Raw genomic sequence first — 23401 nt, forward strand, 5'->3', positions numbered from 1 at the left:
ATATCGTGAATGACAGGGAAGCCTGGCGTGCTACAGTCCATTGGGTCACAAAGAGTTGGACATGACTTGGCGACTGAACAAGAACAACAAATCTCAAAAGCAGTTTGACTGAATTGAAGCTGTGATCAAAAATCTCCCAAAAAACAAAAGCCCATGACCAGATGGTTTCACAGGAGAATTCTATCAAACATTTAGAGAAGAGATAATGCTTGTCCTTCTAAAACTCTTTCAAAAAACTGCAGAGGAAGGAACATTTCCAAACTCATTCTATGAGGTGACCATCACTCTGATACCAAAACCAGACAAAAACAACACACAAAAAAAGAAAACTACAGGCCAATGTCACCGATGAATATAGATGCAAAAACCCTCAACAAAATTTTAGCAAACGGAATTCAGGAACACACCATAAAGACAAACTTGTGACTTCCCTGGTCAAGTTGGGTTTATTCCAGGAATGCAAGGATTCTTCAATATACACAAATCAATCAATGTGATATACCGTATTAACAAATTGAAAGATAAAACCATATTATCATCTCAATAGATGCAAAAAAGCCTTTGACAAAATTCAGCACCAATTTATGATTAAAACTCTTCAAAACATGGGCATAGAAGGAACTTACCTCAACATAGTAAAGGTCATATATGATAAGCCTACAGCAAACATTATTCTCAATGGTGAAAAACTGAAAGCATTCCCCCTAAGATCAGGAACAAGAAAAGGGTGTCCACTTTCATCACTATTATTCAACACAGTTCTGGAAGTCCTAGCTACAGCAATCAGAAAAGAAAAAGAAATGAGGAATCCAGATCAGAAAAGAAGAAGTAAAGCTCTCACTGTTTGCAGATGACATGATAATGTACATGGAAAACCCTAAAGATAGTGTCAGAAAATTACTAGAGCTAGTCAGTGAATTTAGCAAAGTTGGAAGATATAAAATCAATATACAGAAATCACTTGCATTTCTATATACTAACAATGAAAAATCAGGAAGAGAAATTAAGGAATCAATCTCATTCACCATTGCAACAAAAAGAATTAAAAATCTAGGAATAAACTTACCTAAGGAAACAAAAGAACTGTACAAAGAAAATTATAAGACACTAATGAAAGAAATCAAAGACAACATAAACAGATGGAGAGATATTCTATGTTCCTGGGTAGGAAGAATCAATATTATAAAAATGACTAGACTACCACATGCAATCTACAGATTCAATGCGATCCCTATCAAACTACCAATGGCCTTTTTCACAGAACTAGAACAAAAAAATTTCACAATTCATATGGAAACACAAAAGACCCCAAGCAGCCAAAGCAGTCTTGAGAAAGAAGAATGGAGCTGGAGAAATCAACCTTCCTGGCTTCAGATTATACTACAAAGCTACAGTCATCAAGACAGTATGGTATTGGCACAAAAACAGAAATATAGACCAATGGAACAAGCTAGAAAGCCCAGAAATAAACCCATGCACTTATGGGTACCTTATTTTTGACAAAGGAGGCAAGAATACACAATGGGGAAAAGACAGACTCTTCGATAAACGGTTCTCGGAAAACTGGACAGCTACATGTAAAAGAATGAAATTAGAACACTTCCTAACACTATACACAAAGATTAAACTCAAAATGGACTAAAGACCTAAGTAAGACCAGAAATTATAAAACTCTTAGAGGAAAACATAGACAGAACACTCTCTGACATAAAGCAAGATCTTCTATGACCCACCTCCGAGAGTAACGGAAATAAAAACAAGAGTAAACAAGTGGGACTTGATTAAACGTAAAAGCTTTTGCACAGCAAAGGAAACTATAAGCAAGGTGAAAAGACAACCCTCAGAATGGGGAAAATAATAGCAAATGGAAGAACTGACAAAGAGTTAATTTCCAAAATATATAAGCAGTTCATACAATTCAATGCCAGAAAAACAATTCAATCAAAAAGTGGGGAAAAGACCTAAACAGACATTTCTCCAAAGAAGACATACAGATGGCTAACAAACATATGAAAAGATGCTCAACGCTGCTCATTATTAGAGAAATGCAAACCAAACCACAATGAGATATCACCTCACACCAGGCAGAATGGCCATCAAAAAATCTACAAACAATAAATGCTGGAGAGGGTGTGGAGAAAAGGGAACACCCTTGCACTGTTGGTGGGAATGTAAATTGATACAGACACTATGAAAGACAATACGGAGATTCCTTAAAAACTAAGAATAAAACCACCATATGACACAGTAATCCCGCTCCTAGGCATATACCCTGAGGAAACCAAAATCGAAAAAGACACATGCATCCCACTGTTCATTGCAGCACTGTTTACAATAGCTAGAACATAAAGCAACCTAGATGTCTGTTGACAGATGAATGGATAAAGAAATTGTGGTACATATACACAATGGAATATTACTCAGCCATAAAAAGGAACTCATTTGAGTCAGTTCTGATGAGGTGGATGGACCTAGAGTCTATTATACAGAGTGAAGTAGGTCAGAAAGAGAAAGAGAAATATCGTATTCTAACGCACATATACAGAATCTAGAAAAACAGTACTGAAGAATTTATTTACAGGGCAGCAACGGAGAAACAGACATAGAGAACAGACTTATGGAGATGGGGAGAGGGGAGGAGAGGGTGAGATGCATGGAAAGAGTAACATGGAAACTTACATTACCACCTGTAAAATAGATAGCAAACAGGAATTTACTGTATGTCTCAGGAAACTCAAACAGGGGCTCTGTATCAACCTGGAGGGATGGGTTGGGGAGGGAGATGGGAGGGAGGTTCAAAAGGGAGGGGATATATGTATACCTATGGCTGATTCATGTTGAGGTTTGACAGAAAACAACAAAATTCTGTAAAGCAATTATCCTTCAATAAAAAAAAATTAAAAAGAAAAAAAAATGTTTTAAAAGCAATTTGGCAGTTCCTCAGAAAGTTTAACAAAATGACCCAGCAATTCCACACCTAAGTGGAATTCTCACACTCAAGGGAAACGAAAACACATCCACAAAACTTCTTGCTCACAAATGTTCAGAGTGGCACTACTCACAGTCACCAAAAGTGAAAACAAACATCCACCACCTGATGAATGGATCAACAGAACGTTGTCCTTCCACAAGGAGGACTGCCATTCGGCCTTAAAAAGCAATGAAGCCTCTCATGCTATGACATGAAGGAGCCTCAAAAAACATGATGCTGAGTGAAAGAAGACAGATACGGATGTATGAGTCCATCTGTGTGAAATGTCCAGGACAGGCAAATCCAGAGACAGAAGGTGGATTAGCGGTTGCTGGGGGCTGCGGGAGGAGGGATGGGAAGTGACCGCTAATCAGGAAAGGGTTTCTTTTTGAGGTGATGGAAGTGTTCCAGAGCTGGATGGTGGTGATGGTTGCACAACTTTGTGAATATACTAAAAACCTGTGAACTGTACACTTTAAAAGGGTGAAGTTTACAGTGTGTGAATATCTCAATTTAAAAAAAAAGACAAGTTGATTTGCAGGGCAGGAATAGAGACACAGACATAGACAACAGACTTGTGTACACAGCGGGGGAAGGAGAGGGTGGGACGAATTGAGAGAGGAGCACTGAAACATATACATCACATATGCAAAACAGATAGCAAGTGGGAAGTTGCTGTGTAACACACGGAGCTCAACCAGTGCTCTGACAACCTAGAGTGGTGGCATGGGGTCGGGGGGGTGGGAGGGAGCTTCAAGAGAGAGCAGATGTGTGTATACTTGTGGCTGATTTGCATTGTGGAATAGCAGAAGCCAACACAACACTAAAGCAATTATCCTCCGATTTTAAAAACAGTATACACTTTAAAAAAAAACCTTAAAAAATAGAAATTGAAACAGATCTTTTTTTCAGCTCTTTTATTTATTTTTAATTGGAGGATAACGGCTTTACAACGTTGTACTGGTTTCTGCCATACATCAACATGAATCTGAAACCAACAATTAGAGGAGAGCTAGAAAGCGAAAAAAGGAAGAGTTAGAGGAACTCACCCCAAACAGTCTTATTTCCCCTCAGAATAAAGAATCTTACAAATACTCTCAAACTGACACTTCCCAGCAGCACCCACCCCTCAACCCTAGTCTGGGTGGGTCACGACACCCTATGCCCCCGGGAACTTACCCACACCCGTGGCATAGAGAACACCGTGCTCTGCTGCTTTCAGCTCTTCTCTTGACTCCACCTGGGAGACAAGACTGGCTTTGCATGGTGGAGTCCCTGCTGCTGGAGAAGGACATATGGGCCAAGGGAGGAAGGGCTTGCAGAGGAAAATAAATGCTTCCCCAGCCTGCCCACTCTCCACCTGGGCCTTAGCTCCTGAAGCCAAGCAAGTAGGCGGGGACCTAAGCAATCACATTCAATTTTTTTTTTAATGAATTCAATGAGGTTCCTTTACAAGGGCCCAAACCACAAACACTCTCCTCTCTGCCCTTCCGAACTGAGGTTCTCAAAGTTCCAAGGCCAAACTCAAGGAGACCCATGCAGGTCCTGACCATGGAGAAAGTATTAGTCGCTCAGTCATGTCCAACTCGTTGCAACCACTATGAACTGTAGACCGCTAGGCTCCTCTGTAGTTCCTCTGTCCGTGGAATTCTCCAGGCAAGAATACTGGAGTGGGTAGCCATTCCCTCCTCCAGAGGATCTTCCTGACCCAGTGACCGACCCTGAGTCTCCCGCAATGCAGGCAGATTCTTTACCATCTGAGCCACCAGGAAGCCCTGACTATAGAGAGAATGAAGTCCACTCGGTGCATGCAGCTGTTATCCTGTGAAAGCCCATGAATGACGAACCTTATGAAACCCACACCGCATCACTGTGGCCATATGGCAGGCACTTAGAGGGCATTTGCAGGGCTTCCCCGCCTACCAATGCAGGAGACGTGGTGAGTTCAGTGTCGGGTCCAGGAAGACCGCTCATGCTGTGGGGCCACTAACCCCATGCACCACAACTACTGAGCCAGTGGTCTGGACCCAGGGAGCCGCAACTACTGAAGCCTGCGCGTCTCAGAGCTTGTACTCCACAATAAGAGAAGTCGCTGCAGTGAGAAACCCACGCACCACAACCAGAGTAGGTCCCTCTCGCCCCAAGTAAAGAAAGACCCAGCACAGCCATAAATAAATAAATAATTTAAAAAAAAAAAAAAAAAAAAAGAGCCTCTGCATACAGGAAGAACCAGAGTAGCGAAAGCCTTACCCCTGGCCGCCGGGGTCCTGCAGTTGTCCTGCAGCACGTGTCTGCACAGGTTCCTCCCAGCATCGTCCAGCAACGTCCACTCCTGGATCAGCTCCATCGCCACATCCTCTAAGGTGACTGATTCCTAAGGCAGCGCATGTATTGCGGCTCAGCAAGGACCACCCCCACCATTCTACAGAATGAGGGTTTATCCCTTGGGGAAGGCAGACCCAATGCGAGAATATTCAGTGTTCTCTGCAAAGCTGGGCTCAGCAAACCTGGCCTGCCTCCTGTTTGTCTAAATAAAGTTTTATTGGCACATGGCCACACCCATCTGTTCATCTCTGTGGTTGTCACTGTGCTACTAGGGCAAAACTGAAGAGTTGCTGGGACAGAGCTCATATGGCGTACCCAACCAAAAATAATTACTTTCTTTTAACATTTGGACAAATCTGACAGTATAAGCGTTGGCTCTCTGCTGCTGCACTACCCAGTGATGACAGAGCCTGTTCTTCTCAGCTTTACTGAGGTTTTCCTGAACTCCTTATTCAAGGCATCAGAAGTTTGAGCTTGCTCTTTTCATTTTCATGAAGTCCCTAGGATGAGTCATTGTTTTATCCCTGTTAAAACTGGACTTCCATTGCATCTGGGAAACGTGATGGCCTTTTAATCTCGGAATTCTCTAGAACAGCACTGACTGGTAAAGCTCTCTGTCATGAATGGAATGTTCTATGCCTGCACTTTCCAAAAAAAGGCAGCCACCGCACGTGTGGCTCCTGAGCACTTGAGAAATGTGGTTTGGTAACTGAGAAGCTAAGGTTTAAATTTTGTTGGATTTTAATTAACCTTAATTTTTAGAGCCATGTGTGTTTTCGGTAGGTCTCACAAGCGATGGCAGGGATGGCCGTGGAGGAGTTCTGTGGCTGCCGGCTCAATCTGAGCCCCCTCACTGCCATTAGACTCCGGAATTAGGTACCAAACCCCAGGATTGCTTTGGGAACCCTCCATCCAAGCCAGTTCCCTCTGGAACTGCAGGTCATGCACTGAAAGAAGCTAAAATGTCCCGGGGATGGGCCTAAAGATGCTCCACACTTCCCTCCCCTTCCCGAGAGAGCAGACAGGGCCCCCAGTACAAGATTATCCCACCCCTACAACCATCCAGACTCAACCTTCCCCCTCACCATGATACCAGCGCCAGGGTATAAAGTTTCAGTGTGTGTCCTTCCTGCAATAAGAAAGACGGAGGTAAGAGGAGAAACGAGAGGAAGCAGAACACCAAGCAGGGCTTTGGCCCGGGTGATTAATTCCCTTTCTGTGGACCATGAGCAGGGCGCCAAGCCAAACAGCCAAATTACTCAGAAATTTACTTCAATACGCAACATATTGGGCCCCTCATCATCTTTCACACCACAGGCCCTGACCATTTCTACTGACTCCTCTCACGTAACAAAAGGACCACCTCTCCTCTTTGTTGCTGTTGTGCGGTCACTAAGTTGTGTCCGACTCTCTGCAGCACCATGGACTGTAGCCCACCAGGCTGCTCTTGTCCATGCGATTTCCCAAGCAAGAATACTGGAGTGCGTTACCATTTCCTTCGAACTTAAGTCTCCTGCATTAGCAGGCAGATTCTTTACCACTGAGCCACCTGGGAAGCTCCCTTAAAACACCTCAAGGGACTCCCCTGACAGTCTGGTAATTAAGACTTCGCCTTTCAATGCAGGGGGTTCGAGTTCTATCCCTGGTCAGGCAGCTAAGATCCCACAAGCCTCATGGCCAAGAAACCAAAACAAAACAGAAACATCATTTTAACAGATTAAATGATTATAAAAAGTCCACATCAACAACAACAAAAAAAATTTTTTAACAAAAAAACCTCTAACACTTTCTACTTTTCCTCCATTACCCTTATCAAGTTGGGATTTTTATATGTATTTGTTTAAGTGAGTTTGCCTCTCTCTCCAACAATAACGTAAATCCTCCAAGTACAGAACTGTGTCCTTAAAATTAAAAGACGCCTGCTCCTTGAAAGAAAAGCTGTTACAAACCTAGACAGTGACCTAAAAAGCACAGAAACCACTTTGCTGACAAAGGTCCGTGCAGTCAAAGCTACGGTTTTTCCAGTAGTCATGTACAGATGTGAGAGTGGGACCATAAAGAAGGCTGAGTGCCAAAGAATGGATGCTTTCGAGCTGTGGTGTTGTAGAAGACTCTTGAGAATCCCTTGGACAGCAAAGAGATCAAACCAGTCAATCCTAAAAAAATTCAACTCTGAATAATCATTTGAAGGACTGATACTGACGCTGATGCTCTAATACTTTGGCCACCTGATGTGAAGAGCTGACTCACTGGAAAAGACCCTGATCCTGGGGAAGATTGAGGGCAGGAGGAGAAGGGGGTGACAGAGAATGAGATGATGGATGGTATCACTGACTCAATGGACATGAGTTTGAACTAACTCCGGGATATGGTGAAGGACAGGGAAGCCTGGGGTGCTGCAGTGCACGGGGTCACAAAGAGTCGGTCACGACTTAGTGGCTAAACAACAACAACCACTTTCTTCAGGATTCCAAATCCTGCCACCAGCACAGCACCTGATGCGTACTTTACATATCAGAGGTTGGCAAACTTTTTCTATAGATGGCTCAATAGTAAATAGCTTAGGATTTGTGGGCCACAGGACTTCCCTGGTGGTCCAGTGGCTAAGACTCTGCACTCCCAATGCAGGGGGCCCAGGTTTGATCCCTGGACAGGGAACTATATCCTACATGCCACAACTAAGAGTTCACATGGTGGGCTTCCCTGGGGGCTCATGGTAAAGAATACACCTGCCAATGCAGGAGACACGGGTTCGATCCGTGAACAGGGAAGATCCCACTTGGCTCACAGCAACTAAGCCTGTGCACCACAACTACCGAGCCTATGCGCTGGAGCCTGGGAACTGCAACTGCTAAGCCCATGGGCTACAACTCTGAAGCTCACATGCCTAGAGCCTGTGCTCCGCAACAAGAGAAGCCACCACAATGAGAAGCCCATGCACCACAACTAGAGAGTAGCCCCTACTTGCCACAACTAGAGGAAAGTCTGTGCAGCAACAAAGACCCAGCACAGTTAAAAATAACACATAAATAATGAAATTAGGAAATTGAGGGAAAAAAGTCTGTGAGCCACATGTATGGCAACTATTTAATTGTGACTGTAGCACAGAAACAGCCATAGGGAGCATGTAAACATATGTGTTCCAGTGAGTGAATGAGTGAGTCACTCAGTCATGTCCAACTCTTTGTGACCCCATGGACTGTAGCTTGCCAGGCTCCTCTGTCCATGGAATTCTCCAGGCAAGAATATTGTGTTTTATCGTGTTCAAATAAAACTTTATTAATAGAAACTAGCACTGGAGCAGTTTTGGCCCACAGGTCACAGTTTGCCAACCCCTACTCTGTATCATGGGCTTCCCTGGTGGTTCAGATGGTAAAGAATCTGCAGGAGACCTGGGTTCAAAACCTGAGTTGGCAAGATCCCCTGGAGAAGGGAATGGCAACCCACTCCAGTATTCTTGCCTGAAGAATTCCATGGACAGAGGAGCCTGCCGGGCCCCAGTCCATGGGGTCACAAAGAGTCAGACACAACTGAGTGGCTAACTTATACACTTACTCTATATCATGTGGTAGAGAGAAAACATCAAACACCAAATACTCTAATTCTACCTCCTACACATCTTAAACATGCCAGCCTTTCCAATTTCACCATCATCACCAAACCCCAACTTTTTCAGCTCCAAAATCATCTGAGTTCTGAACTTACAAAAGCTTCTATACATGTGGACTCTGCATTCATCCTTATCCATCCTAAACTCCATGCTGAATCCAGAAGCTAGTGTTTTGTTTAAATCATCAACAAAATCATATTACTCCATATTTAAAACTCTGATTCAATGGCTTCCAAATGGCCTTAGAACAAGGTCCAAAGCTTACCATGATCTTCCATGCCCTCCCTCCTCTCCACTCAACACTTTCACTCCACACTTGGCTTTCTGTCTTAACTTTCTCCATCTTTTCTCAGCTCCTGGAACACACCAGGCTTTGTACTGCCTGAGAGATTATGCTTCTGTGGTTCTTTCAAATCTCCTCCCTACTCTGATTCCACAGCCTCTTTGTCTAGCTATATACAACGCATCTTTCAGGTTCAAACGTTTGTCCATTTTAAGATACTTTTCCTGACTTTCTTAAGTTCCCCTGATTTGTGTTTTCTATTGGTTTGGCCAAAAAGTTCAAATGGAATTTTGTGTAACATCTTACAGGTGTGTCAACTACAATTGGCACTTGTCAAGGGCATCAGCCATCTGCCTCTCCTGGGACTGTATCCTGTGATGCTGCTGGGGCTGCCACTGACTTTTGACATGCCCTGAAGAGAGTTCAGGGTGGAGAATACATGAGGCAATATGCCTCAGGAAAACTGGTGGGACAGGTCTTCAGATAGATATTTTTAGGAACTGGTTTTATGAACCCAATCTTTTCATCTCCTCATATCTAGTAAAGCACTAACTCCCTTCATGGTGACAACAGCGCCTCATGACTAGCAGAAAACTTTCTGTAAAGTAAGTACCTGGTTGCACTGAACTCTCCCTTCACCAAAATCTTATATATTGACCTTCCTCCCCTACCTCTTGGGAACAGTTTCTCAGAACTATCTGAGGTGCTATCTCCTGGGCTGCAGTCCTCAATTTTCCCCCAAATAAAACAACGCACAACTCTCAAGTTGTGCAATTTTTCACATCATGCAATATTTTTAAGTCGCCACACACATCACCCTTATTGTTAATTTAAAATCTATCTTCCCAGCTAGACTAAAACCTCCACGGGGCAAGTGCTAAATCTATTTGGGTCACATTGTTTCCCCTGTTCAGGGTCCAGTTCATCGGCCCCCCTCCAATGAAAATGTGCCCAAAATATCAACTCAAGAATAAATCAGTATAGCTAAATTAAAAAGGCACGTGCCTACATACACACACACACAAACCCACCACTACCACCACCACAAAAATAAAAATTATTTTAAATGCCTGATATAAAATCACACCACCAAATCTCAGGTATCTTTAAGAAACACTGATTCTTTCTAAAAAGACACAGTGGGACATGAATTCTCTGAAAAGAAATACCTCACTCATTAAATCAAAATCTGACATTTAATTTTCCTCCAGAATTAATTTCTTCCTCATTTCTTATTAGAAGTGAGTCTTAAATGCAAATCAAAACCACAATGAGGTACCATCTCATGCAGGTCAGAAAGACTGCCATCTACAACCAAAAGTCTACAAATAATAAATGCTGGAGAGGGTGTGGAGAAAACAGAACTCTGTTACACTGTTGGTGGGAATGCAAACTAGTACAGCCACTATGGAGAACAGTGTGGATTCTCTAAAAAACTGAAAATAGAACTGCCATACAACTCAGCAACCCCACTGCTGGGCATACACACCAAGGAAACTAGAATTGAAAGAGACACGTGTACTCCAATGTTCATCGCAGCACTGTTTACAATAGCCAGGACATGGAAGCAACCTAGATGTCCATCAGCAGATGAATGGATAAGAAAGCTATGGTACATATACAAAATGGATTATCCATTAAAAAAAATGCATTTGAGTCAGTTCTAATGAGGTGGATGAAACTGGAGCCTATTATACAGAGTGAAGTAAGTCAGAAAGAAAAACACCAATACAGTATATTAAAACATATATATGGAATTTAGAAAGATGGTAACGATGATGCTATGTGTAAGACACCAAAAGAGACATGGACATAAAGAACAGACTTTAGGACTTTGTGGGAGAAGACGAGGGTGGGATGATTTGAGAGAATGGCATTGAAACATATATATTACCATATGTGAAACAGAGGACCAGTCCAAGTTCAATGCATGAAACAGGGCACTCAAAACTGGTGCACTGGGACAACCCAGAGGGATGGGATGGGGAGGGAAGTGGGGGGGGGTGGGATTGGGGACAGGGGACACGTGTACACCTGTGGCTGATTCATGTCAATGTAGGGCAGTATTGTAAAGTGATTAGCCTCCATTTAAAATAAATTAATTTAAAAAAAGAAGTGAGTCTTAACCTATTATTTAAAAAAGACATTCAATTCACTGCCAACTCAACTTCAGTTCACAGTACTAACAAACCTTATGTTCTTTTTCCTGGCATCGCAAGTTTTGAAGCCTTCTGCTGATTTACAGGCTGGAGCCAACTTGAAAAGAACTAAATAACCTTACTTTTCATTGATGTTAGTAAGACTTGTGACATAAGTGAAAAATAGCTTTTATTAAGACTCCCTTCCTTTGCAGTAAGTAAAACTGATACAAAGTAAAAGTCACAAATTTAAAGCGCTTTTGAAGGAAAGAAGGAAGGAGAAAGAAAACCAAAGGGAAAAGAAAACTAACAGGTCCTAAGCTAAAGAACTGCAAATTATCAGTTGCAAAAAAAAAAAAAAAAATCATCTAATTCATCCTTCGATAGGAAGTACATTCCATTTTTCAAATCCACATGCCAAGTCACTCAAACGAATTTGCACAGGTAGATTCAGCCCTAAATTTCCTTGGGCAGAGCTGGATAATCTGAAACGCAATATGCAACAAAACGTGATTTATTAATTAAAAAATTCTCCTGCATAAAAGAGATACAGTAGGCCTACAAATCCGGAAGGACAAGTGAATGCTGGAGCCAGCTGGTGCACCACTCCTTCGCTGCGGGACCTGGACTATACTTCGTGATTTCCCGCGCAATAAGTGGATGACAGTCCTGTCTCCCCAAACAAGGAGTACCTGAGCGCGACAGACGGGAGAGGGGAAGCTCAGCTGCACAGCCAAGCTCTGCGGTAGCCGCCCCAGCCCCAGGCGCACCGCGGGGAAGAAGTCCCTTGGCCAGCTAGTCCGTTCTAGACTCTGAGACCCCTCCCCGCTCCCGCCGAGCATTCCCGAGGGGATGGGCCGCACCTGCAGACTGGCCGGAGACACTCCCACCGCAAGGCGCCGCGCGGTCCAGCACAGCCACCTCCGTCCGCGGCCGCAGTGCACTTCCGCTTCCGGTGTCAGGGCCCCCAGCAGCGGAAGTGGCCGAGGCACTGGCTCTCAGGGCCAAAGGAGCTGCGGACTGTGGCGGGGAGCTTAACTCCTCCTTTATGACCTTGGAGGAGAAATTCTAGTTTCTTTCCCCCGGTTGGGGGCAAGGTTAAGCTCTGGGGTGGGGTCTGACCGGACCTAGAGGGTGGAGTTAGGGGCGGGGCGTATGCCACATGGTCCGGGCTAGTTGTTATTGTTGTTTGTTCAGTTGCTAAGTCGTGTCCGACTCTGTGACCCCATGGACTGCAGCGCGCCAGGCTTCTCTGTCCTTCACTGTTTTCCAGAGTTTGCACAAATCCATGTCCCAGTCGGTGATGCTATCTAACCATTTCATCCTCTGCCGGCCCTCCTCTTCTTTTGCCCTCAGTCTTTTCCAGCATCGGGGTCTTTTTCCAATGAGTCGGCTCTTCGCATCCGGTGGCCAAAGTATTGACGTTTCAGCAGCAGTCCTTCCAGTGACTATTCTGGGATGAGCTTAAGCCTGTGGAGTGGGGATTGGGGCGGGACCTAGGCTTGGTGGGTGGGGCGGCGCTTCGCTGGCACTTTGGGATGCTCAGTGTTTGACTTTCCTCTCCCCCTTCCTTCCGCCCCCCTCCCCTCGCCTGCCCCGCCCTGCCTTTCTCTTTTGTGTTTGGTTTGGTTTGGGGATTTGGGGGGTTTTGTTGTTTTCTTTTTGGCTTTCTTAGAAGAGAATAGAGTTTTTTAGAACGGGAGAGGATGTAAGAAGGGAGAGCCGACCTTTTTCGCTGGATAGTAGCCAATTGTTTGGGGTTGGGTTTTTTTATGTTTTGATGCTTTATACACAGGAATGATATATTTACAAACTAGTCAGTTGCAACATTAGCCTGTAAAATCAAAAACATTTCTTAATAGGTCTCAAAGGGAAAGGGAACTTTATAATGACACGCTTTCACATTAACCAGTATGACAAATCATAAGAAACTTAACACCGTGTTCAAAGTAAAATATACAGAACAAGCATTTTGAAGTCACCTATTGTGTTTAACTCTCATTAATACTATACTATGTGTACACGTCTCATTATTTCCTCCCAGGTTATCAACCAATGAAGAAAATATTCCTTTGATGCAGAAGCACAAACACGTATTTGTTTTTTAGTTGAGCAAGTTTTATTAAGTCTCATCACTAGAATTTGATATCTAAATGAAACATATATTTGCCTTTTTTTCCCTCCACATTACGAAAGAAAAACAGACTGAAAAAAACTTGTGAAAAAAACCCAAACTATGTATTACAATCACTTAATACCTGTTTTGAATTGTATCATTTCTTCCAAAGCAATTTTGGCTTGCTAGCAAAAATCATTTATTGTTTTTTTTTTACTTTTTTATTGATCTGTAACATACATGTAGAAAATTGCTTTGCAGTGTACCTACAGAAACATACAGGAATATACAGAAATCGACATAGCTCAAAGAATTTTCACAAAGTGAACACACTCAGAATGTTCCCTCATGTCTGTTTCATTTACTGTCTTCTTCCTCAAAGGAAAATCACTATCCTGATTTCTACTACTATAGGTTGGTTGTGTCTATTTTATTATTTTATATAAATAAACACACTGTATAAATTCTTTTTTCTTTGATTTATTTGGCTCAACATCATGTTTGTAAACTTTGTTCATGTTATTGCACGTTGAATAAATAATTCCATACAGTGCAATGTGGTGAAGTCATTAAAGTCTAAGTGGTATATAGGTTACAGTAGCTAATCAAAATATGTCAGTGTTATGAGTTAACTACACAACAACATCTTTATTTTAATCCCCTGGTGTTTATCTATTCCCAAATTTAATCTGTACCATCTGATTTTATTGCCTAGAATTATTTGCATGAAAAAAATATTTTTTTAACAAGTAAAATCAAATTTTGTTAGTGCCATAAACATATTTCTTTCCCCTAACGAGTAAATGATTTGGCAAGATTAACCTCACTTGAAATGTGATAAAACTGAGAGTGAATAAAATCAATCACCTTGACATAAAATCACTGAGCACAGAGAAGGTATTTCTTAACCATTTGTTGGATGGATGAGAAGATGATGGGTGAATGGATGGTTGAGTGGGTAAATGATGCATGGACAGATAGGTGGGTGGGTTACAGTTGGGTGGATGATGCATGGATAGACGGATGGATGGATGATGATAGGTGGAGGGATAAATCAATGTGATGACCAGGTTCCTAAATTCCATTTTAATGCACTTGTTACAAAAATTAGTATCCTTAGACCTGGATTTTCAAGGGCAATAAGAATATATTATCAGATTTTAAATGATGTGAAAGTCGCTCAGTCGTGTCTGACTCTTTACGACCCCAAGGACTGTGGCCCACCAGGCTCCTCCATCCTTGGGATTTTCCAGGCCAGAATACTGGAGTTGGTAACCATTTCCTTCTCCAAGGGAGTTCCCAATCCAAGGATTGAACCCAGGTCTCCCGCATTGCAGGAGGATTCTTTACCATCTGCGCTACCAGGGAAACCCAAAGGAACTCGTTAATATATCTGTAGGATTTTCTTCAGTTCCTTATACCCCAAGATTTAGAACTTTCATACCTCAATCCTGCTTCATAAACCCAGCTGCTTTGAATTTCTTATTCCTTAGTTTCCCCAGAAGATGGCAGTAGGGTGTAAAGACTAAGTGGGCTTCTCTGGTGGCTCAGCCAATAAACAATCTTAAGTATTAACGTCCAAATAGGATTCAACCATCATTATTATCAATAAAATAATATTAATAACAAGGGAGGGTTTTCCCAGGTGGCTCAGTGGTAAATAATCTGTCTGCCAATGCAAGACACATGGGTTCAACCTCTGGGTTGGGAAGATCCCTTAGAGGAGGAAATGGCAACCCACTCCAGTATTCTTGCCTGGAAAACCCCACGGACAGAGGAATCTGGCAGACTGTAGTCCATGGTGGTGGCAAAGAGTCTGATATGACTTAGCGACTGAGCACTTACACAGATAACAAGGGATCTTATTTGCACCCTGCCATAATCCAAGTACAGTATTTCTTTTTTCCAGGCATAAATGTATATTAAAATTTTTACAGTAAATAAACTGACTTCCTTTTTTGGAAGGCAGTCAAATTCTATTTTTTTAGTTCCCTGACAGCTCAGTTAGTAAAGAATCCACCTGCAATGCAGGAGACTCCAGTTCGATTCCTGGGTCGGGAAGATCCTCTGCAGAAGGGATGGGCTACCCACTCCAGTATTCTTGGGCTTCCCTTGTGGCTCAGCTGGTAAATAATCCGCCTGCGATGTGGGAGACCTGGGTTCAATCCCAGGGTTGGAAATATTCCCTGGAGAAGGGAAAGGCTACACCCTCCAGTATTCTGGCCTGGAGAATTCCATGGATTGTATAGTCCATGGAAAGTTATGACCAACCTAGATAGCATATTCAAAAACAGAGACATTACTTTGCCAACTAAGGTCCGTCTAGTCAAGGCTATGGTTTTTCCAGTAGTCATGTATGGATGTAAGAGTTGGACTGTGAAGAAAGCTGAGCGCCGAAGAATTGATGCTTTTGAACTGTGGTGTTGGAGAAGGCTCTTGAGAGTCCCTTGGACTGCAAGGAGATCCAGCCAGTCCATTCTGAAGGAGATCAGCCCTGGGTGTTCTTAGGAAGGAATGATGCTAAAGCTGAAACTCCAGTACTTTGGCCACCTCATGTGAAGAGTTGACTCATTGGAAAAGACTCTGGGAGGGATTGAGGGCAGGAGGAGAAGGAGACGACAGAGGATGAGATGGCTGGATGGCATCACCGACTCGATGGACGTGAATCTGAGTGAACTCTGGGAGTTGGTGATGGACAGGGAGGCCTGGTGTGCTGCGATTCATGGGGTCGCAAAGAGTCGGACACGACTGAGCGACTGAACTGAACTGAACTGAACTGATAGTCCATGGGGTCACAAAGAGTGGGACACAACTGAGTGACTTTCACTAAATTCTATTTTATTGCATTTGATCTTTTTTTCTTTTCTCTCTCTTTTTTTTTTTTTTTTTTGGCCATGCTACATGGCACGTGGGATCTCAGTTCCCCAACCAAGGATCTAACTTGCACCGCCTGCACTGGAAGCATGGAGTCTTCACTGGTCCACCAAGGAAGTCCCCTGTTGGGACTTCTAAGTGAAGTCACATACTTCTAAGTGAAGGTTCCCCCATACTTCCAAAATAAGATAATGTTGAAGATACCTTATAATGAATTTCACATTTGACCTTTTTTTTTTTTGTAACAACAGTTGTGAAAATTGAGTTACAATCTTTTAAAAAAAATTCCTCCTTTAACATGCATCTTTTCTGAAACTTGTCAAGACAAGTAGACACATTACAACATCAATATTCAGAAAGATAACCTTTTTTTCCTTGACTTTGAAATTTTAATGTCAAAATAAGTTCTTAAAATAACACTTTCACAAAAATAAGGTAGCTTTATGCTGTAAAAACATTAGTTCTTTTGTCAAAGGTTATGTTCATCTGTTTACATGTATGTTCTGCTGTCGCCACCTGTCAGTATCATCTTTAATTTTTATGTATTTATTTATTTATTTGATCACCCAGGTCTTAGTTCCAGCACATAGGGTTTGGGGTTTGTTTCTTTTTTCCCGCATGTGAACTCTTGGTTGCAGCATGTGGGATTTGTTCCCCTACCAGGGATCAAAGCCAGGCCCCCAGCACAGGAAATCTTAGCCACTGAACCACCAGGGAAGTCCCTAGCATCTTCTTTAAAGATCTTTTTTTCTTTTGTATGGAGAGCTACATGGTGGCTCGTTGGCTATCCAGGTATGCTTTGCAGCCTAAATGTATAATACTGACAGTGAAGAGGTCAACTGTGGTTTCATGAACATGCTGAGTTGGTCCCAGTGTTGTCTGCACATCTCAATAGATCTTGAAGGAACAGTACTGGTACTCCTCCTCACAGTCCTTTTTAATTTTGCCACAAATCCCATAGCACATACCACATTGGCTGCAGCACTTTGTCAGGGAAGGAAAGCTAATATTGGACACAAAACAGTGAAGAGCCATACCCATTTGGCGGGGAGGATTTATCATCATAACATGGGAAAGGCTTAGATCCATCTCCTCATTTATACTTGCAAAGCTGGTGCTCACCTCCCAGAAAGTTCAAGATAGCATTCAGGCGTTTGTCTGTCTTGTGAATTCCCTTCTGGTTAGTCTGCAAGGTAGCCCTCCAGTCAGTAGCCTGGGCCTGCTCCTGGCACCTGAAAGCTGTGGTCAGGAGAGGGATGAGGAGGGTGGGAGGCAAAGGTCATCAGTGCAGTGCGGAACCCCACGGGTCTCCAGAGCCTGCAAGGTGGGTGCCCCTTCCCAGAGCCCCCAGGCCGCCCTCAGTAGCAGCCCCAAACCGGGTTCGATGACCTTGTGCATGCGTGCCAAGCCACTTCAGTTGTTTCTGACTCTTTGCGACCCTACGGATCATAGCCCGCCAGTTTCCTTTGTACATGAGATTCTCCAGGCATGAATGCTAGAGTGGGTTGCCATGCCCTTCTCCAGGAGATCTTCTGAACCAGGGATCAAACCCAGATCTCTTATGTCTCCTGCAGTGGCATACGGGTTCTTTGATCCATATCCATGTGTCCTTCCTGGCTGGAGGCTGGTCCTCACAGCCTCCACTGGGCTTCCACCAGGGAGGCGATCTCACTGTACAGTATTTCTAAATCTTGTTTCAGAATAAAACCAGAAAGAGCTGGAAACTTTGAATTATGTTTTCCTGTGTTGATGACATAACCAAATAAGGGAAAGATTGTGTTAGGTCAGGTTCCTGTAGTGGGGGGCTGAGTGGTTGGGATTTGTTGGGAATGCTACCAGGAGAGGGAAAGAAGGAAAACAGGATGATGGAATGGAACAAAGATGTAGTTTCAGCCGGAGTCAAAATCACCTTGTGGCTTCCCTGGTGGCTCGGTGGTAAAGAATCCGCCTGCAAGTGCAAGAGACACAGATTTGATCCCTCTTCTTGGAAGACACCACATGCTGTGGAGCAACTAAGCTGGAGCACCCACAACTACTGAGCCTGTGCTCTGCAACAAGAGAAGTCACTGCAGTGAGAAGCCTGCGCATCACAGTTAGAGAAAGCCCATGCACAGCAATGGAGACTGAGCACAGCTAAAAATAAATAAATGAATAAATAGACCAATTTAAAAAATAATAAAAATTTAAATGTAATGAAAGAGGAAATGGCATTCATACTCTGTGTAGCAACTTTTGAGGCAGTGGGCAAACATAACCAGACAAAGGTTTGATAAGAGTAGTGGACACCCCTGGTGCTCTGCCCAGATCCCATCCATCACTTTACCTGTCAGGTTATGTCCCCACCCCACCCCAGGGGCAGCCCACGGTCAATGACTGACACAGGGGGATAAAAGACCTCACCTCAAGACAGATCATCTCCATGATGACATACTGGAGTATGACAGTACATACTCCAGAGCTTCCCCACAGAATTAGCTGCAGTGACCCCTAGCCTCCCTAAAAAAAAAAAAATGTACATCCCAACCCCTCCTCCCCCAAACAAACCATATACATCCCAAGATACCCTCAACAAATTATTTGCATGCTAACTATTACTCCCCTCAACATAGCATGTGCATTCTAATCCTTACTCAAAAACAAAAACGAAAAAAAAGATCATTTGTATGCCAACACTTAACCATCCAACAAATTATGTCGTCCTAACCCTTACTACCTCAACAAGTCATGTGATCACAACCCTAGCACCTCTGACAAATTATGTACATCCGAGCTCTTAACCTCCCTCCCCCAACAAAGCATAGGCATCTTAATTCCTGTATCAAGATCTGCTGAAAGGCAACTGGCCAAAGATGGCCACCTTTTGAAAAGATCTCTATCAATTAGCAGAGGCTACTTTGGGAGCTATTCTAAAGGCTTCGTGAGAGGAAATATTTTTCCTGGGTCTGAGAGTTGGAAGGTGAGTTGGAAGAGAGAGAAAGGGAATTTCAGATAGTGGGAATATCATGTGCAAAAAGACTCCATGAGAATGGGGGACTTTTGTCTGTTCAGTTTTATCCCTTGGGCCTGAGAATGGAGAGCGTCCTCTAGGGTGAGGCTGGAGGTTGAGCCTGGACTCTACGATGTGTAGATGCCCAGAGATCTGCATTGTTGGGAGTTACTGGCCCCTACCACCAGGAGACCTCTCAGGAGCTAGACTTCTCTGAAGCAGCTGATAACTACTTTCTGCAAGTCTTTATGTTCATGCATTCATTTAAATAAATATTTATGGAACACCTACTGTGTGCTAGACCCAATGGGAAGTGCAAAGATTATAGCAATGCATAAGCTAGACAAAAACCCTTGCATATGATTATCTCAATATATGCAGAGAAAGCCTTTGGCAAAATTCAACATCCATTTCTGATTAAAAAAAAAAAACTCTACAGAAAGCAGGAATAGAAGGAACATACCTCAACATAATAAAATCTATATATGACAAACCCACAGCAAACATTATCCTCAATGGTGAAAAATTGAAAGCATTTCCCCTAAAGTCAGGAAGAAGACGGGGTGCCCACTTTCACTGCTACTATTCAACATAGTTCTGGAAGTTTTGGCCACAGCAATCAGAGCAGAAAAAGAAAGAAAAGGAATCCAAATTGGAAAAGAAGTAAAACTCTCACTGTTTGCAGATGACATGATCCTCTACATAGAAAACCCTAAAGACTCCACCAGAAAATTACTAGAGCTAATCAATGAATATAGTAAAGTTGCAGGATATAAAATCAACACACAGAAATCCCCTGCATTCCTATACACTAATAATGAGAAAGTAGAAAAAGAAATTAAGGAAACAATTCCATTCACCATTGCAATGAAAAGAATAAAACACTTAGGAATATATCTGCCTAAAGAAAATAAAGACCTATAATGCTGCTGCTGTGTCACTTCAGTCGTGTCTGACTCTGTGCGACCCCATAGATGGCAGCCAACCAGGCTCCCCCATCCCTGGGATTCTCCAGGCAAGAACACTGGAGTGGGTTGCCATTATATAGAAAACTATAAAACACTGGTGAAAGAAATCAAAGAGGACACTAATAGATGGAGAAATATACCATGTTTATGGATTGGAAGAATCAATAGAGTGAAAATGAGTATACTACCCAAAGCAATCTACAGATTCAATGCAATCCCTATCAAGCTAACAACGGTATTTTTCAGAGAGCTAGAACAAATAATTTCACAATTGTATGGAAATACAAAAAAAAAACTCGAATAGCCAAAGCAATCTTGAGAAAGAAGAATGGAACTGGAGGAATCAACTTGCCTGACTTCAGGCTCTACTACAGCGCCACAGTCATCAAGACAGTATGGTACTGGCACAAAAACAGAAATATAGATCAATGGAACAAAATAGAAAGCCCAGAGATAAATCCACGCACCTATGGACACCTTATCTTTAACAAAGGAGGCAAGAATATGCAATGGAGTAAACACAATCTCTTTAACAAGTGATGCTGGGGAAACTGGTCAACCACTTGTAAAAGAATGAAACTAGAACACTTTCTAACACCGTACACAAAAATAAACTCAAATAGATTAAAGATCTAAATGTAAGATCAGACACTATAAAACTCCTAGAGGAGAACATAGGCAAAACACTCTCAGACATAAATCACAGCAGAATCCTCTATGGCCCACCTCCCAGAATACTGGAAATAAAAGCAAAAATAAACAAATGAGATCTAATTAACATTAAAAGCTTCTGCACAACAAAGGAAACTATAAGCAAGGTGAAAAGACAGACTTCAGAATGGGAGAAAATAATAGCAAATGAAGCAACTGACAAACAACTAATCTCAAAAATATACAAGCAACACCTGCAGCCCAATTCTAGAAAGATAAAAGACCCAATCAAAAAATGGGCCAAAGAACTAAACAGACATTTCTCCAAAGAAGACATACGGATGGCTAACAAACACATGAAAAGATGCTCAACATCACTCATTATCAGAGAAATGTAAATCAAAACCACAATGAGGTGCTCGCTTCGGCAGCACATATACTAAAATTGGAACGATACAGAGAAGGTTAGCATGGCCCCTGCGCAAGGATGACATGCAAATTCGTGAAGCGTTCCATATTTTTTTCCAGAAAAATAAACGACCCAATCAAAAAATGGGCCAAAGAACTAAATAGACATTTCTCCAAAGAAGACATACGGATGGCTAACAAACACATGAAAAGATGCTCAACATCACTCATTAGTAGAGAAATGCAAATCAAAACCACAATGAGGTACCACTTCACACCAGTCAGAATGGCTGCGATCCAAAAATCTGCAAGCAATAAATGCTGGAGAGGGTGTGGAGAAAAGAGAACCCTCCTACACTGTTGGTGGGAATGCAAACTAGTACAGCCACTATGGAGAACAGTGTGGAGATTCCTTAAAAATTTGCAAATAGAACTACCTTATGACCCAGCAATCCCACTGCTGGGCATACACACCAAGGAAACCAGAATTGAAAGAGACACGTGTACCCCAATGTTCATCGCAGCACTGTTTATAATAGCCAGGACATGGAAGCAACCTAGATGTCCATCAGCAGATGAATGGATAAGAAAGCTGTGGTACATATACACAATGGAGTATTACTCAGCCATTAAAAAGAATTCATTTGAATCAGTTCTGATGAGATGGATGAAACTGGAGCCAATTATACAGAGTGAATTAAGCCAGAAAGAAAAACACCAATACAGTATACTAACACATACATATGGAATTTAGGAAGATGGCAATGATGACCCTGTATGCAAGACAGGAAAAAAGACACAGATGCGTATAACGGACTTTTGGACTCAGAGGGAGAGGGAGAGGGTGGGATGATTTGGGAGAATGGGAATTCTAACATGTATACTATCATGTAAGAATTGAATCGCCAGTCCATGTCTGACGTAGGGTGCAGCATGCTTGGGGCTGGTGCATGGGGATGACCCAGAGAGATGTTGTGGGGAGGGAGGTGGGAGGGGGGGTCATGTTTGGGAACGCATGTAAGAATTAAAGATTTTAAAATTTAAAAATTTAAAAAAAACCACAATGAGGTACCATTTCACGCCTGTCAGAATGGCTGAGATCCAAAAGTCTATAAGCAATAAATGCTGGAGAGGGTGTGGAGAAAAGGGAACCCTCTTACACTGTTGGTGGGAATGCAAACTAGTACAGCCACTATGGAGAACAGTGTGGAGATTCCTTTAAAAATTGCAAATAGAACTGCTTTATGACCCAGCAATCCCACTATTGGGCATACACACCGAGGAAACCAGAATTGAAAGAGACACGTGTACCCCAATGTTCATCGCAGCACTGTTTATAGTAGCCAGGACATGGAAGCAACCTAGATGTCCATCAGCAGATGAATGGATAAGAAAGCTGTGGTACATATACACAATGGAGTATTACTCAGCCATTAAAATGAATACATTTGAGTCAGTTCTAATGAGGTGGATGAAACTGGAGCCGATTATACAGAGTGAAGAAAGCCAGAAAGAAAAACACCAATACAGTATACTAATGCATATATATGAAATTTAGAAAGATGGCAACGATAACCCTGTACTTGAGACAGCATAAGAGACACAGATGTATAGAACAGTCTTTTGGACTCTATGGGAGAGGGCGAGGGTGGGATGATTTGGGAGAATGGCATTGAAACATGTATAATATCATACAAGAAATGAATCGCCAGTCTAGGTTTGATGCAGGATACAAGATGCTTAGGGTGGTGCACTGGGATGACCCAGAGAGATGTTATGGGGAGGGAAATGGGAGGGGGTTTCAGGATTGGGAACATGTGTACACCCGTGACGGATTCATGTTGATGTATGGCAAAACCAATACAGTATTGTAAAGTAAAATAAAGTAAAATTTAAAATAAAAAAAAAACCTTGCACTGTGGAATTGGCATTCCAGTAGTGGAGAGAGACAATAAACAAAATAAATCAAGTAAGAAACTTCCCTTGTGGTCCAGTGGCTAAGACTCTACATTCCCAATGAAGGGAGCCCAGGTTCGATTCCTGGGCAGGGAACTATATCCCACAGGCAGCA

General features: G+C 42.6%; 1 protein-coding gene and 2 non-coding genes across 8 annotated transcripts in view; 2 read left to right on the forward strand and 1 right to left on the reverse strand.

The window, feature by feature from the left end:
* Positions 1 to 12278, reverse strand: part of ZNF333 (zinc finger protein 333) — a 29089-nt gene extending 16811 nt beyond the window's left edge. The window contains exons 1-4 of one of the 6 annotated variants that reach the window (XM_042249785.2): positions 12191 to 12278; positions 6382 to 6425; positions 5222 to 5345; positions 4151 to 4211 (exon numbers count right to left, since the gene is read on the reverse strand). In XM_042249785.2, coding sequence (XP_042105719.1) covers positions 4151 to 4211; positions 5222 to 5284 — 124 coding nt within the window. In that variant the 5' untranslated portion in view covers positions 5285 to 5345; positions 6382 to 6425; positions 12191 to 12278. Of the gene's footprint in view, positions 1 to 4150; positions 4253 to 5221; positions 5346 to 6381; positions 6426 to 12190 lie in introns of all 6 variants that reach the window. The other 5 variants (XM_012177781.5, XM_012177780.5, XM_042249787.2 and 2 more) reach the window with 5 other exon arrangements.
* TRNAG-CCC (transfer RNA glycine (anticodon CCC)) lies at positions 7882 to 7954 on the forward strand. The gene has a single exon. It is a non-coding gene; the product is annotated as a tRNA-Gly (tRNA).
* A 9059-nt stretch (positions 12279 to 21337) lies between the features above and the next one.
* LOC114115133 (U6 spliceosomal RNA) lies at positions 21338 to 21444 on the forward strand. The gene has a single exon (XR_003589616.1). It is a non-coding gene; the product is annotated as a U6 spliceosomal RNA (small nuclear RNA).
* The last annotated feature ends 1957 nt before the right edge of the window (positions 21445 to 23401 follow it).

Source organism: Ovis aries, chromosome 5 (genome assembly GCF_016772045.2).
Source record: "Ovis aries strain OAR_USU_Benz2616 breed Rambouillet chromosome 5, ARS-UI_Ramb_v3.0, whole genome shotgun sequence".
NCBI lineage: Eukaryota > Metazoa > Chordata > Mammalia > Artiodactyla > Bovidae > Ovis > Ovis aries.